This window comes from Patiria miniata, unplaced genomic scaffold, assembly GCF_015706575.1.
Source record: "Patiria miniata isolate m_02_andy unplaced genomic scaffold, ASM1570657v1 HiC_scaffold_5, whole genome shotgun sequence".
NCBI lineage: Eukaryota > Metazoa > Echinodermata > Asteroidea > Valvatida > Asterinidae > Patiria > Patiria miniata.
This window is the reverse complement of record NW_024037072.1, coordinates 40,582,426-40,597,795: the sequence shown is the minus strand read 5'-3', so window position 1 is coordinate 40,597,795 and position 15,370 is coordinate 40,582,426. Positions and strand designations below refer to the sequence as shown.

The following is a 15,370-nucleotide window of genomic DNA, read 5'->3' as shown; positions in this document are numbered from 1 at the left end:
TGTAGGTAGCACCGACGTTGTGTGGACTTACCCCACGTCCACACAGTGTTTCCCCATTTCTGGAAAACAGGTTTAGAGGCATTTTTGGGTTAGGTTTATCTGTAGCAGAATGAAGAGAAACACTAAAGGGAATCATAGAAAAAAAATTGGGTTGAAAGAGTTTTCACAGTTTGAGAAAAATGATTTTTTTCACTGGTTTTTCTTAACTACACGAAAGCAATGGAAAGTCCACACTAGTCATGTGAAACAAGTATGTGGGTGAGTGTGTGTGTGTGTGTGTGTGTGTGTGGGGGGGGGGGGGGCAAAAAATAAGTTTTCCCCCCCAAAAAGTGGGTACACAAATTTATGGCGTGGGAATCGGGGCCCGCTGAAGAGCCCCCCAAAAAGTTGGATTCTAGATGCTGTGTGGCGCAATCTGCTCGGGCAAGTTCTAATTCTCACCACTTTTAACCATTTATTTTTCAAACAAAAGGTGGTGGTGTACGTGTACGCAGTGGTTGTTTTTCTCTGCGACGTCTTCCGCATTATTAAAAAATAATGATAAGAACACAATTAATACTAGAAATGTGTTTGTGGACAAACACTGAGCTGTTTCGACCGTTTTATTAATGACTGCCGTAAAGGAGTTTCATCCAGGTCGAATGAACATGTACATGCGTATTCTATACAAAAAGTGTCCATCTTATGTAAAAACAAACATTTTTTATGACGTCATGATGACGGCACACATTTAAAAAAAAATTCTGTAACTATTTACGACCTAACAAACTTTTTGCAAAAAAGAATTTCGAATTAACCACGTTCCATTGGTGAGATATGAGTAAAAGGTCCAAAAATTGAATAATTCATATAAAATCACATGATGACGTCATCGTGACGTCACTGCAATTTTTGTCTATAACACTTCCTGGAATATCTGCATACCGAGATTGAACCCAATCGGACCTCAGGTTCTCTAGATATAGTGACTTAAACTATGCAGATTTAGGATGATGTCAAGTGACACGTGATGACGTCATGATGCCGTCATGATTCGACCTGAATCTTCAGATGGTGGTCTAAGTGTGTGCCAGGTTTGAAGTCGATCGGACCGTATTTTATACATTTTTTGCAAAATTTGAAGAAAATATTAAAATTTGAAAAATTCATAAAAAATCAGATGATGACGTCATGATGACGTCACTTCAGATTTTGAATGCTGTTATCTATACCTACCTACCCACCAAGTTTCATAACGATCGGACATACCCTTATATGTGAATTAAAAAATCACGTTTTTGATGACGTCATGATGACGTCGCACATTTTACGAAATTTTGTGCATCTATCTATGACCTAACAAACCTGTTACAAAAAGAATTTCGATTTTACCACATTCCGTTTATGAGATATGAGTAAAAGGTCCAAAAATTGAATAATTCATATAAAATCACATGATGACGTCATCATGACGTCACTGCAATTTTCGTCTATAACACGTCCCGGAATACTTGCATACCAAGTTTGAACCAAATCGGACTTCCGGTTCTGTAGATATAGGGCCTTAAAGTATGCTCTTTGAGGATGACGTCACGTGACACGTGATGACGTCAGCATGACGAAAAGTTTCGGCATACATCTTCAGATGGTGGTCTAAATGTGTGCCAGGTTTGAAGTCGATCGGATTTGAAAAAAGTCCAAAAGTGCGTTGTAGAACGAAAACACGTGTTATCCTATGGGAAAAAAAGTGGAAGAAAAAAAAAAGAGAAACTAGAAATGTGTTTGTGGACAAACACTGAGCTGTTTCGACCGTTTTATTAATGACTGCTGTAAAGGAGTTTCATCCAGGTCGAATGAACATGTACATGCGTATTCTATACAAAAAGTGTCCATCCTATGTAAAAACAAACAAACATTTTTTATGACGTCATGATGACGGCACACATTTAAAAAAAAATTCTGTAACTATCTACGACCTAACAAACTTTTTGCAAAAAAGAATTTCGAATTAACCACGTTCCATTGGTGAGATATGAGTAAAAGGTCCAAAAATTGAACAATTCATATAAATTCAAAAGATGACGTCATCGTGACGTCACTGCAATTTTTGTCTATAACACTTCCTGGAATATCTGCATACCGAGATTGAACCCAATCGGACCTCAGGTTCTCTAGATATAGTGACTTAAACTATGCAGATTTAGGATGATGTCAAGTGACACGTGATGACGTCATGATGCCGTCATGTTTCGACCTGAATCTTCAGATGGTGGTCTAAGTGTGTGCCAGGTTTGAAGTCGATCGGACCGTATTTTATACATTTTTTGCAAAATTTGAAGAAAATATTAAAATTTGAAAAATTCATAAAAAATCAGATGATGACGTCATGATGACGTCACTTCAGATTTTGAATGCTGTTATCTATACCTACCTACCCACCAAGTTTCATAACGATCGGACATACCCTTATATGTGAATCAAAAAATCACGTTTTTGATGACGTCATGATGACGTCACACATTTTACGAAATTGTGTGCATCTATCTATGACCTAACAAACCTGTTACAAAAAGAATTTCGATTTTACCACATTCCGTTTATGAGATATGAGTAAAAGGTCCAAAAATTGAATAATTCATATAAAATCACATGATGACGTCATCACGACGTCACTGCAATTTTCGTCTATAACACGTCCCGGAATACTTGCATACCAAGTTTGAACCAAATCGGACTTCCGGTTCTGTAGATATAGGGCCTTAAAGTATGCTCTTTGAGGATGACGTCACGTGACACGTGATGACGTCAGCATGACGAAAAGTTTCGGCATACATCTTCAGATGGTGGTCTAAATGTGTGCCAGGTTTGAAGTCGATCGGATTTGAAAAAAGTCCAAAAGTGCGTTGTAGAACGAAAACATGTGTTATCCTATGGGAAAAAAAGTGGAAGAAAAAAAAGAGAAAAAAAACTAGAGGTCTATGTCTGTTTGCAACAGAACATAGGGCTTTTCCGCATTATGATTTTTTTTAATCAATAATATGCCCTGAATATTCATGAACATAAAATCTGTCAAAAGAATTTTGCATTTTGCATGTTGCGTTCGGGAGATATGGCTAAAAGGTCCAAACAAATAAATATTCATATAAAATCTCAGGATGACGTCATCATGACGTCACCTCATTTTTAATCTATAACACATCCTGGTATAGCCAAATAACAAGTTTCAACCCAATCGGACTTACATTTCTGTAGATTTAAGACTTCACAATATGAACGTGAATTTTCAAAAATCAATAAAAAATTAGGTGATGACGTCATCGTGACGTCATAGTCTAGGCAGAATTTTTTACGAGGGTCTTCCTTGGCTGTAACTTTGATGACGATTCCAGATCGCCAAGTTATAAAAATGGTGGCTTGAAAACGTGTACAAAGTCAATAGGTTAAAAATCCCACAGCAGAGAAACTGCACCTTTAAATTAGTGATTTGCCTTTAAACTGAAACATTTTTATCAAATATTACTTGATATTCTGACTCTTGGGAATATTTTCAATCAAATGACAGGCGTAAAAAAATACGATTTCTTTTTCCTTCTCATAGTTATTCTCAGCCGAAGTTCAGAACTACTCAGTAAGATATATCAGTGTTGTATAGGAAAAGACTTGTGGAGAAAGCTGTGTACAAAGTCTATGAGAAAAATTAATTATTCATGAATCCATAATAAATCATTTGATGATGACATCATCATGATGTCATAGTCTTGGCCTAATTTTTGTATGAGGGTCTTTCTTGGCTGTAACTTTGATGACGATTCCAGATCGCCAAGTTATGAAAATGGTGGCTAGAAAACGTGTACAAAGTCAATAGGTTAAAAAACTGCACCTTTAAATTAGTGATTTTCCTTTAAACTGAAACATTTTTATCAAATATTACTTGCTATTCTAAATCTTGGGAATATTTTCAATCAAATGACAGACGTCAAAAAAATACGATTTCTTTTTCCTTCTCATAGTAATTCTCAGCCGAAGTTCAGAACTACTCAGTAAGATATATCAGTGTTGTATAGGGAAAGACTTGTGGAGAAAGCTGGGTACAAAGTCTATGAGAAAAATTAATTTTTCATAAATCCATAATAAATCACTTGATGATGTCATCATGACGTCACTTTTCGGGACACATCTTGGCTATAGGGACTATGCTTATGCCAACTTTCAATGATGTCTGACAAAGATTAATGCCAAAAGTGATATAATACGTCCCTGTCTACGCGCATGCATGAACATAAAATCTGTCAAAGATAGCTGAAAATCGGCTAAAACGGTCACTGTGGACAGGATTTGACCTCAGCAACACGTGCGCTGCAGGCTGACTGACATACGATGTATGTACCTATGTACAACGTACGAGCATGTACATGTACATGTACATTGTGGACGTCCTGTCCTGTGCATGTTTTGAAGCAGAGGTATTGTCAACGTGAAGTTTTAAGCGTGCGCAGGGTATGTTCGAGTTCGCTTATCGCCTCGAAACTTTGAAATGTTTTAGACCTACCCTTCAATCGACAATTAAAGTAAAAACAAATATAAAAACTGCCATGGTTGATTTTTCAGGAATTTTCAAATGAAAAAGGGTCTTTTTATTATAACTTCCGGTCTAATGACGTCATTAGCCCAAAACTTCGCACACGTCTTAAGTGGGTCAAGGTCATTATATACACCAATATTTAGGCGATTCCGACAAACTTCGCCACAGACATCTATTCAAAATACATTTTTGCTAATTTTCAACCTGTCGCTAGAGGGCGCTCGAAGATTGCATGACGTCATCGATAGATGATTTGAAGAATTCTATTGGCCAAGAGACTAACACCGTTAAAAGCAAGTTCATTTCTATTACCATTTTCAAATAATAAGCCACTTCCGGTTTGGGCCTTTTTCGACCGGAAGCAAGGGTCACGTGATTGCACGCACACTGAATAAAATGAAGACCTTAACCTGCTCTACAACTTGCCGGCAACAGAATGCTGCGGACGTGTACGGTTGATTTCTTATGCATTTTTAAATATTAAAAGTGTCACAATTTAATTGCCTATAAATAAACACAGGATGACGTCATCATGACGTCATCATTCCACAATGTTGTTTGAATTAGGGTCTTTGCTTGGACAAAGATTGGTGTAAATGAATTACTGGCAAAGAGTCAAAAATGCCCTTTGAAAATCGACAATTACTTTTTAATTTCTGTGTACAAAGTCTATGGGAAAAATTAAATATTCAAAAATCTATAATAAATTAGTCGATGACGTCACCATGACGTCAATCTTCGGGACACATCTTTGCTATAGGGGCTATGCTTATGCTAACTTTGAATGATGTATGACAAAGATTAATGCCAAAAGTGGCGTGTAGAATAAACGTGTACAAAGTCTATGGGGTTTTGGGGAAAAAAGAAGAAGAAGAAGAAGAAGACTAGAGATCTATGTCTGTTTGCAACAGAACATAGGGCTTTTCCGCATTATGATTTTTTTTAATCAATAATATGCCCTGAATATGCATGAACATAAAATCTGTCAAAGTTAGCCGAAAAATCGGCTAAAACGGTCACTGTGGACAGGATTTGACCTCGGCAATACGATGTATGTGCGTGTGCACAAGGTCTTTGCTTGGACAAAGAGTGATCTAAATAAATTACTGGCAAAGAGTCGAAAACGCACTTTGAAAATCGACAAATATTTTTAAATTTGTTGATGACGTCATCGTGACGTCACTTCGAACTTTGCATACTAGTATGATTAACTACCTACCCACCAAGTTTCATGACAATTGGACCTTTCCTTATATGAGTTTTGCAAAATCGCATTTTGATGACGTCATGATGACGTCACACATTTTTTTTCAAGTTTTGTGCAAATAGCTATTACATAACAGACCAAATGCAAAAAAGAATTTTGCATTTTGCATGTTGCGTTCGGGAGATATGGCTAAAAGTCCAAACAAATAAATATTCATATAAAATCTCAGGATGACGTCATCATGACGTCACCTCATTTTTAATCTATAACACATCCTGGTATAGCCACATACCAAGTTTCAACCCAATCGGACTTACATTTCTGTAGATATAAGACTTCACAATATGTACGTAAATTTTCAAAAATCAATAAAGAATTAGGTGATGACGTCATCGTGAGTCATAGTCTTGGCATAATTTTTGTATGAGGGTCTTTCTTGGCTGTAACTTTGATGACGATTCCAGATCGCCAAAATACGAAAATGGTGGCTTGAAAACGTGTACAAAGTCAATAGGTTAAAAATCCCACAGCAGAAAAACTGCACCTTTAAATGCGTGATTTTCCTTTAAACTGAAACATTTTTATAAAATATTACTTGCTATTCTAACTCTTGGGAATATTTTCAATCAAATGAAAGGCGTAAAAAAATACGATTTCTTTTTCCTTCTCATAGTAATTCTCAGCCGAAATTCAGAACTACTCAGTAAGATATATCAGTGTTGTATAGGGAAAGACTTGTGGAGAAAGCTGTGTACAAAGTCTATGAGAAAAATTAATTATTCATAAATCCATAATAAATCACTTGATGACGTCACCATGACGTCACTCTTCGGGACACGTCTTGGCTATAGGGACTATGCTTATGGCAACTTTCAATGATATCCTAAAAAGATTAATGCCAAAAGTGCTATAATACGTCCATGTCTATGCGCATGCATGAACATAAAATCTGTCAAAGTTAGCCGAAAATCGGCTAAAACGGTCACTGTGGACAGGATTTGACCTCAGCAACACGTGCGCTGCAGGCTGACTGACATACGATGTACGTGCCTATGTACAACGTACGTGCATGTACATGTACATGTACATTGTGGACGTCCTGTCCTGTGCATGTTTTGAAGCAGAGGTGTTGTCAACGTGAAGTTTTAAGCGTGCACAGGGTATGTTCAAGTTTGCTTATCGCCTCGAAACTTTGAAATGTTTTAGACCTACCCTTCAATCGACAATTAAAGTAAAAACAAATATAAAAACTGCCATGGTTGATTTTTCAGGAATTTTCAAATAAAAAAGGGTCTTTTTATTGTAACTTCTGGTCTGATGACGTCATTTGCCTAAAACTTCGCACACGTCTTAAGTGGGTCAAGGTCATCATATACACCAATATTTAGGCGATTACGACAAACTTCGCCACAGACATCTATTCAAAATACATTTTTGCTAATTTTCAACCCGTCGCTAGAGGGCGCTCGAAGATTGCATGACGTCATCGGTAGATGATTTGAAGAATACTATTGGCCAAGAGACTAACACCGTTAAAAGCAAGTTTATATCTATTACCACTTTCAAATGATAAGCCACTTCCGGTTTGGGCCTTTTTCGACCGGAAGCAAGGGTCACGTGATTTCACGCACACTGAATAAAATAAAGACCTCAACCTATTCTACCACTTGCCGGCAACAAAATGCTGCGGACGCGTACGGTTGATTTCTTATGCATTTTTGAATATTAAAAGCGTCACAATTTAATTGCCTATAAATACACACCTGATGACGTCATCATGACGTCATCATTACACAATGTTGTTTAAATTAGGGTCTTTGCTTAGACAAAGATTGGTGTAAATGAATTACTGGCAAAGAGTCAAAAATGCCCTTTGCAAATCGACAATTTTTTTTAATCTTCTGTGTACAAAGTCTATGGGAAAAATTAAATATTCAAAAATCTATAATAAATTAGTCGATGACGTCACCATGACGTCAATCTTCGGGACACATCTTTGCTATAGGGACTATGCTTATGCTAACTTTGAATGATGTAGGACAAAGATTAATGCCAAAAGTGGCGTTGAGAAAAAACGTGCACAAAGTCTATGGCATTTAGGCGACAAAAAGAAGAAGCCAAAAAAAAAAAAAAAAATGAGAACAAAAACAAAGGCTTTTCCGCAACTTTGCGGAAAAGCCAATAACAAAAACAAGAGCTGTTTCGGTGTGTACACCGAAACAGCTAATAACATGGAATGGATTTTGTAACATTATAAAAATAACGTAGGCCTACAATTGACTAACTATAGAAAAATGTATTCCGGCATAGTCTAGTTCCGCCCACATGCAGTGGCGTATATCTGTGCCGGGGCTGAAAGGGGGGGGGGGGGTGGTGATGGGGGATGACTCTGAAAATCAAAATAATTGACGGGCCGTGGGAAATTTCAAATGCTACACCTCCGTGTCCTCCAGTTCGAGCTGAGGCCAGATAGGAGTTCCAGCCCTTGCCAACGTCAATTGCGGATGTTTCGTCTGTTAAAACTCGTCGATGTTCCTGGATGCATGATATGTCAATATGTTGTTCTTTGCAGAAATTCGTAAGTTGGTGACGGTGCGAACGTTAAATGTAGCCATTGATACAGATGCTGGGGCCGATGGTGTGGCCTCACGGCCCCGCCGCGCCGGGCAAGGCGCAGGTCCGGTTGAGCAGACACTGCAGAAGATGGAGAATAATGCAATGATCGGTTTGGGACAATAATGTCGGTAAACACAGGAACCGAGACTTATTACAGTGGCATCCTATCCACCCGCTATATAGTCACGACCCGAGAGTTAAACAGAAACGTTTACACCCCCCCCCCCTTAGGCCGCAAAATAATAATAATAAAAAAAATAGCACGGGAATTAATGCTAACCCTTTCCCCTCCTGGCGCCCCCAGCCAAACCTGATCTGCAAACTTGCTTCGGGTTTGAATGGTCAGATTTATATTGTTTCGTCATAGGTCATGGTCTCAACCAAGTTAAGCTGGGACTGTACCAACATAATGTGTCCCTGTTGGAACACTTTAGGGGCTATTCAGAATTTTCAATGTTTTACAATTTCGATCTTTTTTCCAAATTGTGGGTGGGTGGGTCAAGCTAAATAATTGAAAATCGAAATTCACTTTCCATGGAAAAAAAAGATAAAAAAACAAAGAAAGATAGATCTTTTGACTTGCCTGAACTACGCACAAGCGTTCCGATATCGCGATGCGTGTTTCTTTTCCAACTTCGTCCCCTGTATGTACTGTCAGTGGTGTAGCCAGGAATTTTTCAGGGGGGGGGGCTCGGGGGGCTGGAACATTTCATGGGGGGGGGGGCGTCATGTAGATCAATGATAATTTTTTTAGAAACTCAAAATCTCAGTGGGGGAGGCGACTGGGGGGGACAAGGTTTCATGGGGGGGGGGGGGGGCTGTCGCCCCCCACGGCCCCCCCCCCCCCGCCCGTGGCTACGTCACTGCAGGTCATACAGTTAAAGTTAATGTAAACTTGTATGAAAAGTCATCTATTTGACACCAAGTTTGTGTTAACTTGCCGGTAACGCCCTAACAAATTATCCATACAAATATGTTTATTTGGTAACATTTTATGGTCGTCTGTCGGTCTTCTATGCTGTTATGTTTACTGTTTACCTTCAATGGTACTATGTTTAATTAACCTGTTCATTTGTTTAATTAAACTAATAACGCACATATAGTTGCCAAATATGGCACTAACAAGTTTGAGGTCGGCAATTTCGTCTTTAAAAATCTGGGTACGTCGGGTTACCGTACAAACAATTGTCCTGGAAACAACAGTACCAAAGTACAGAACGTCGTACGCAAGAGCTCCCCAGCAAGTATCGCTGACGCCATTATGATTCCAAAATTTTTCACTGGGTCACACAGTGAAATAACTAAACAGCGTCGTTGTATTGTGAACACATAAAAGCATTCAAGTCGCGTTCTTGCACACTTTCTGCAAGTCGACATAGATATCCTTGAACCACTGCCCCTGCTTTGCATAACAAGTACACATGAATGAACGATTCGACTTTTATTCAAAGAAATTTCTTTGTACAGTCACCAGACTTTATTCAGTAAAGTCTCCGTCAAAACGAAAGTAATCAACGTGCACAACGCATGGCTACACCATCGTACAGTGTGGCAGGGACACCAACAAGTTACACAACAACTAAAAAATTAAAAAAAAAATTGATAAATATTCTGATTGAATTTCGTTAAAAGATACTTGTTGGTGAGGTATCACATATTCTAGCAAATTGATAAAAATGTACAATATTGCAATATGCAATTTTGAGGGAAATGGGCAAAATAGTGCATAAATAATTTCACTTGATCATATTCATAATACACAAACCGACAATTTTCATGTTCAGACCCACAACGAGAAATATTGTTAACACTGGGCTTATTGTGAGGAGTTGTGCTGGGAATCCATGAAGATGTTATTTTCAACATAATTTCTAAACAATTTAATGGGACATTCCGTGACATGAGCCTTCCAGATCTAATAAATAAATACGAACTAATAAATAAATACTCTTACAACCCAACAAACAAACAAACAAACAAACAAAACAAACAACCAGACTCAATAACGGGAATGAATGACAAACGGGCTAAAAAGATTATTACAAACAAAACAAAACAAAACCGAGAAACAAAAGCAATCCCATTCCCCAGAGAGAAAAATGCAAACCATAAAAACAAACAACCTAGTTGACATACATAGGTCTACACTCACATTAAATACCCACACTAACACTAACCCACACTGGAACATTTCATGGGGGGGGGGGGCGTCATGTAGATCAATGATAATCTTTTTAGAAACTCAAAATCTCAGTGGGGGGGGGGGGGCGACTGGGTGGCGACAAGGTTTCATGCTGTCGCTGTCGCCCCCCCCCCATGCCCCCCCCCCCCCCCCTGTGGCTACGCCACTGTGTACTGTACATGTACGTCATGTAGGCCTACGTGTATCCAATCGCTATAAAAAAATGGACTATTCAACCACTGGACTCCACGACTACGAGGACCGCAGCCTGTGGGGGGGGGGGGGGGGGGGGGGGGGTACGAGCGAATGTTTTTCTCAGCTATCTCACGTGACAGGCACAACCTCGTATGTCACATGTCATCCACCTCATCCAGAAAACGACAAAACCACGGTCATCTTTGTGGCTTCCAAAACTGCAACCTGTCATTTCCAACAGCATATCAGCTGGCAAGACACAAGAAAACTGAAGGTCACCAGTGCAAAAGAGGAAGACCGACAACTTCACGCCGTCACTGAACTAGACACACATGTACATGGTGTTCAAGTACATGTACATGCAAGTGCATGTACATGTACATGTTCAGTTTTTTATTAATCGAAATTAGGGGTGGGTGGGTGGGTCAAAATAATTTGGAAAAAAAGTCGAAATTTTAAAACATTGAAAATTCTGAATGGCCCCTTAGTTGGGACGAATCGATCCAGCTTAGGTACGTTGGGCCGTCCTAAAGTTGGAACCGAAGCTTAGTCTACTGGCTGGAGCGGAACAAAATAACACTGTGACTGCATGCCGCGCCAGAGCACTGCGACGGGCATCGCTTCGTCTGTTCAGACATCAGGAACTGTTTGTGTTCCAACGGTATAAAGAATTTAGACAAACTCACGAACCTTTCTTTATTATAGAATTTGATATCAAATGTCTTTAATTCTTTTTAATATGTAGGCCTACGGGCCTATAACAGCGCAACTTTATAATGTTCAAATACACAAGGGTACAGCCGATGTCCCTTGGACCTTGCTCGACTGCACAGGCCAATATTGTCACGTTGTTAACATCAATGAACTTTGGAATTACGAACTTAAGATATAAATTGAACGTTAAGCATTGGTTGATTCTCGGTTTGTCCAAAATCTATGGCTGCGATCAGTGGCACTGTCGTTGGTTTTGAGACCACACATAAAGCGTTTGGAGTAAATCGCGCAGTATGCTACAAGAGCTCAGCTGTTAATTTTAATATCATGCAATAGGGTCTAAGGTGAGTAGTATAAACAACATCGACGAAAACAATTTGTTTTCTCCATGTGAAAAACTACGCTAAATCACTCAGTGTAACCTAGACAAACAAGCGGCAAAGATCATTTTCCAGCTACGATTGGTGAGATATTCATTATGCCAATGCAACCGTTTGAAAACTTCCGATGTAGGCCTTAGTACTAGCCGCGTGTGGAATATTATACCTTGTACACATTATGACTACAAGAAGACAAGCTGACCTCGAATACCTAACTTCGCTCGTACCCCCCCCCCCCCCCGCCCTGCAAACAGGACGCTGGGATACTCTGATGAGCTTCACAAAATCTTGTGAAGGAAGTGGCCTATGACCTATGTAAAAAGCATCTGGCTGCAGCTAGCTGTTCAAGACCGCAGTTGGACAATGTGCGCAAATACTATCCGAAAACTTCCCATAAAAATGCGCACATTCCATACCGGATGTGATTTCTGTTTCATTGCGGACCATGTGGACAACATTATGAGCGTCGTATAATGCAATCCGACCGTTCGTGATTTAAACGGATCCTGAGCAAGTGACGGGAATTGTAAATTTACAACACAGATAAGTTTTACAGAATTTCCCACATTATTACGCTTTTCAACGAGAAAAACATCTCTCAACTGGAATAAAAGAGAAATGAATCAGTCTAAACGGCCGTTTCAAACCTTGCAGAGTCATGACCTTGATGACGCGCAGGTCACTGGTCACGCAAAATCCAACCAATCAGAGCGTGAATTCATCAGAGTATCCCAGCGTCCTGTTTGCAGGGCGGGGGGAACGAGCGAAATACTCAACAAGCCAAATGGTATTATTTTAAAACTACGCCATTACATGCTATCCATGCCGAATTCAAATAAGTGGCACGGCGTATATAGAACAGGCCTGAGTTTTGTTAAATGGAGTAGTTAAATGGAACTTGGCACTTTGTTTAACTGGCATTTTCTAAATTCTACCCAATTGTAATTTTCTTGGTTTAGTCTTAGCGGATTAGATTTCTGGGTCACTGTTGGTGTTTTGTTTTGCCAGCCAAAAATCTTGGTGGACTGAATTTTATTGAGATACTTGTGACTGGGACACGCACGCGGGTACATGCAGGGTTATATACAATCATGTCTAGATAATGTACAACGGGCTACAGTTTATGCTTTGGTTCTGCATGAAGTTCTGCATTTTATTTTCGGTTCCTTCCAGTCATTCCAAAGTTTATCTTATTATTTGTCTTTCTGTATCTCGTATTATGGTTCTTGTGCATTTCAGTTGTGCGTCAACACTCTCACTATGAACGCAACCGACATTGTCACCGGAGCCCTGCAGGTACGCATTGACGGGGTGTGCCGCGGTGGCCACGGTGGAGAATCTCTTGTTTGCTTGTACCAGCCGTCTCAGAATGAAGTATTACGGCTTCCTCATCAACCTGACGCTGGCTGACTTGTTCTACGCCGTCATGGCCATCGCATTCACTTGGGGAGGAACCGAAATTCTCTTCTCTATCTTCTTCTCAGGTTATTTCGTCGGCATTTGGACGATCCTTGCCGAAGGCATCAACCGCTACCTGGCTGTGTCCTTTGTGGACACGGCTCGCTACGATGTGTTGGTCACCAGGAACCGCTTGGTGGCAGTCTGCGTTCTCATTTGGATCGTGTCACTCACGATCCAGATCGTTCCGGAATTCGTGCCGCACGGCCCAGGTGAAGCCCTCTTTGAAGGAGTGATCAAGCCCACGATTGTGTACTTATTTTGGTTGATAACCGCCGGTCTTTACGTCGCTGTGTTCTGGAAGATCAAGAGTTTCACACAACGTGTCACCAGCCCGGCATTGCAGCCCAGCCAGGATGAATTCATCGACCGAGCGCGTCAGACCCGCCGCTTGCTGGTCACTTTCACTGTCATTCTAGTCACGTCGTTCTTCTGCTGGATGCCGTTCAGCGTGATGCAGATGGTAACACACTTTCACGAAGACTTGAAGTACCAGGAGGAAGTCTACTGGCTGACTGGCGTGTTCTACTGTCTGGCCCCGGTGATCAACCCTTGGATCTACTGGATACGACTGGATAGTTTCAGAGAGGGTTGCCGCAAAGTTTTCTGCGGTTGCTTCACACGGGACTCTAGTGCAGTCCTCGAGTCCGTCGTAGACACAGACGTCTTGTAGAAGAATCTTTGCCGTGGTCTTAGTCCTTGGTGGATGAGCATGGGCGTCGCCAGGACTTGTCATGTTTGTAGAGGATGATGGCATTATTGTAAAGCGGGGAGGCGGAGGGGGTTGGACATAATGGTGGATGACATATCCTGATCTAAAATGATGGCGTCGGATTAAATGTCATGATTAAAACTTCATTAATTTTTATAAAATCATATTTTTTAACGTCTATAGTTTATGAATTTACTTAGATTTATATACAACATACGATTTTTGCCCGTTTCTTTAATTTTCACGTTAGAAAACAAACTAACTTCAGGAATTTCGTACTAGTCAGAGACAGAATTAACAACAGCAGAAGAAAGTTAAGTTTCTTGTCACCTCTTTTGTCATCCTCCACAACTTTCCTTCAAATAAGAAACTGAACACAAACATTCGCAGAACAAGATGAACAACTGAACATACTTTTTAAAAAAACCTGCAGTATATATTCACAAATTAAGTGAATAATAGGGAAGAATCTGTAAAATAGACTTTGGAAGAACAAGATGAGTGAAAGTAAAGTTTGAATGGTACTTGCGGGGTTATGTTCACAGGCTATTCCATGAGTGAAAGGATATGATGTCAACTATACGGCAGTGATATTGAAGGACGCAAGTATTGACATTAGATAATAAAGACATTTAATTCAATTGAACATAGTATACAGCTGCTGACGCTACGATCTGAACTAAAACCCTGCACATTGATAAGTTAAATCCAAGACCCACTAACTATATAAGGTGAATTACAATAATTAGTATACCTTTCTGCTATTGTTTTTTTTAAATTTAATTCATTCTAATGCAGGTCATGTAATAATACCCCACAATTGAATACTTTTTAATGTATACCAAAAGCCGATTTCAATTGGAAGTGCGTTAACATGTATATGATAATTATTTGCCCTCATTTGCATTTCTTTGATTTGAAGAAACAATATTTCTCAAGATCTCGACCAAAACAGTCACCGAGTAGCGTGCGAAACAACCAATATGTTGAAATTGCAGCTCTGTGGATAAAATATACATTTGGAGAAAAAGAAAAAGTTTGCAAAATAAAACAGAAATTTATTTTTTCTTCTGTTAAATATCATTATATAATATTTTTTTTATAATGTAAACAAAAGGATCTTCCCCAAGTGAATGCGATGGCCATGACGGCGAAGAACAAGTCAGCCAGCGTCAGGTTGATGAGGAAGCCGGGCGAAATAGTAATCCGCCCGGGCGAAATAGTAATCCGCCCGGGCGAAATAGTAATCCGCCCGGGCGAAATAGTAATCCGCCCGGGCGAAATAGTAATCCGCCCGGGCGAAATAGTAATCCGCCCGGGCGAAATAGTAATCCGCCCGGGCGAA

At 39.8% G+C, this 15,370-nt stretch overlaps 1 protein-coding gene across 1 annotated transcript; it reads left to right on the top strand.

Annotated features, from left to right (window-relative positions):
* Positions 1–8,324: 8,324 nt before the first annotated feature.
* Positions 8,325–14,424, top strand: LOC119741442 (adenosine receptor A2b-like). Its single transcript, XM_038217191.1, has 2 exons — positions 8,325–8,434; positions 13,152–14,424. Exons 1-2 carry the CDS (start codon positions 8,325–8,327, stop codon positions 13,984–13,986), a joined length of 945 nt encoding a protein of 314 aa, XP_038073119.1. The 3' UTR covers positions 13,987–14,424.
* The last annotated feature ends 946 nt before the right edge of the window (positions 14,425–15,370 follow it).

Coding starts and splice junctions, on each gene's coding strand:
- LOC119741442 (XM_038217191.1), top strand. CDS start 8,325: ATGTTGTTCTTTGCAGAAATTCGTAAGTTGGTGACGGTGCGAACGTTA. Junction 8,435..13,151: donor TCACGGCCCCGCCGCGCCGG/GCAAGGCGCAGG, acceptor GGAGCCCTGCAG/GTACGCATTGACGGGGTGTG.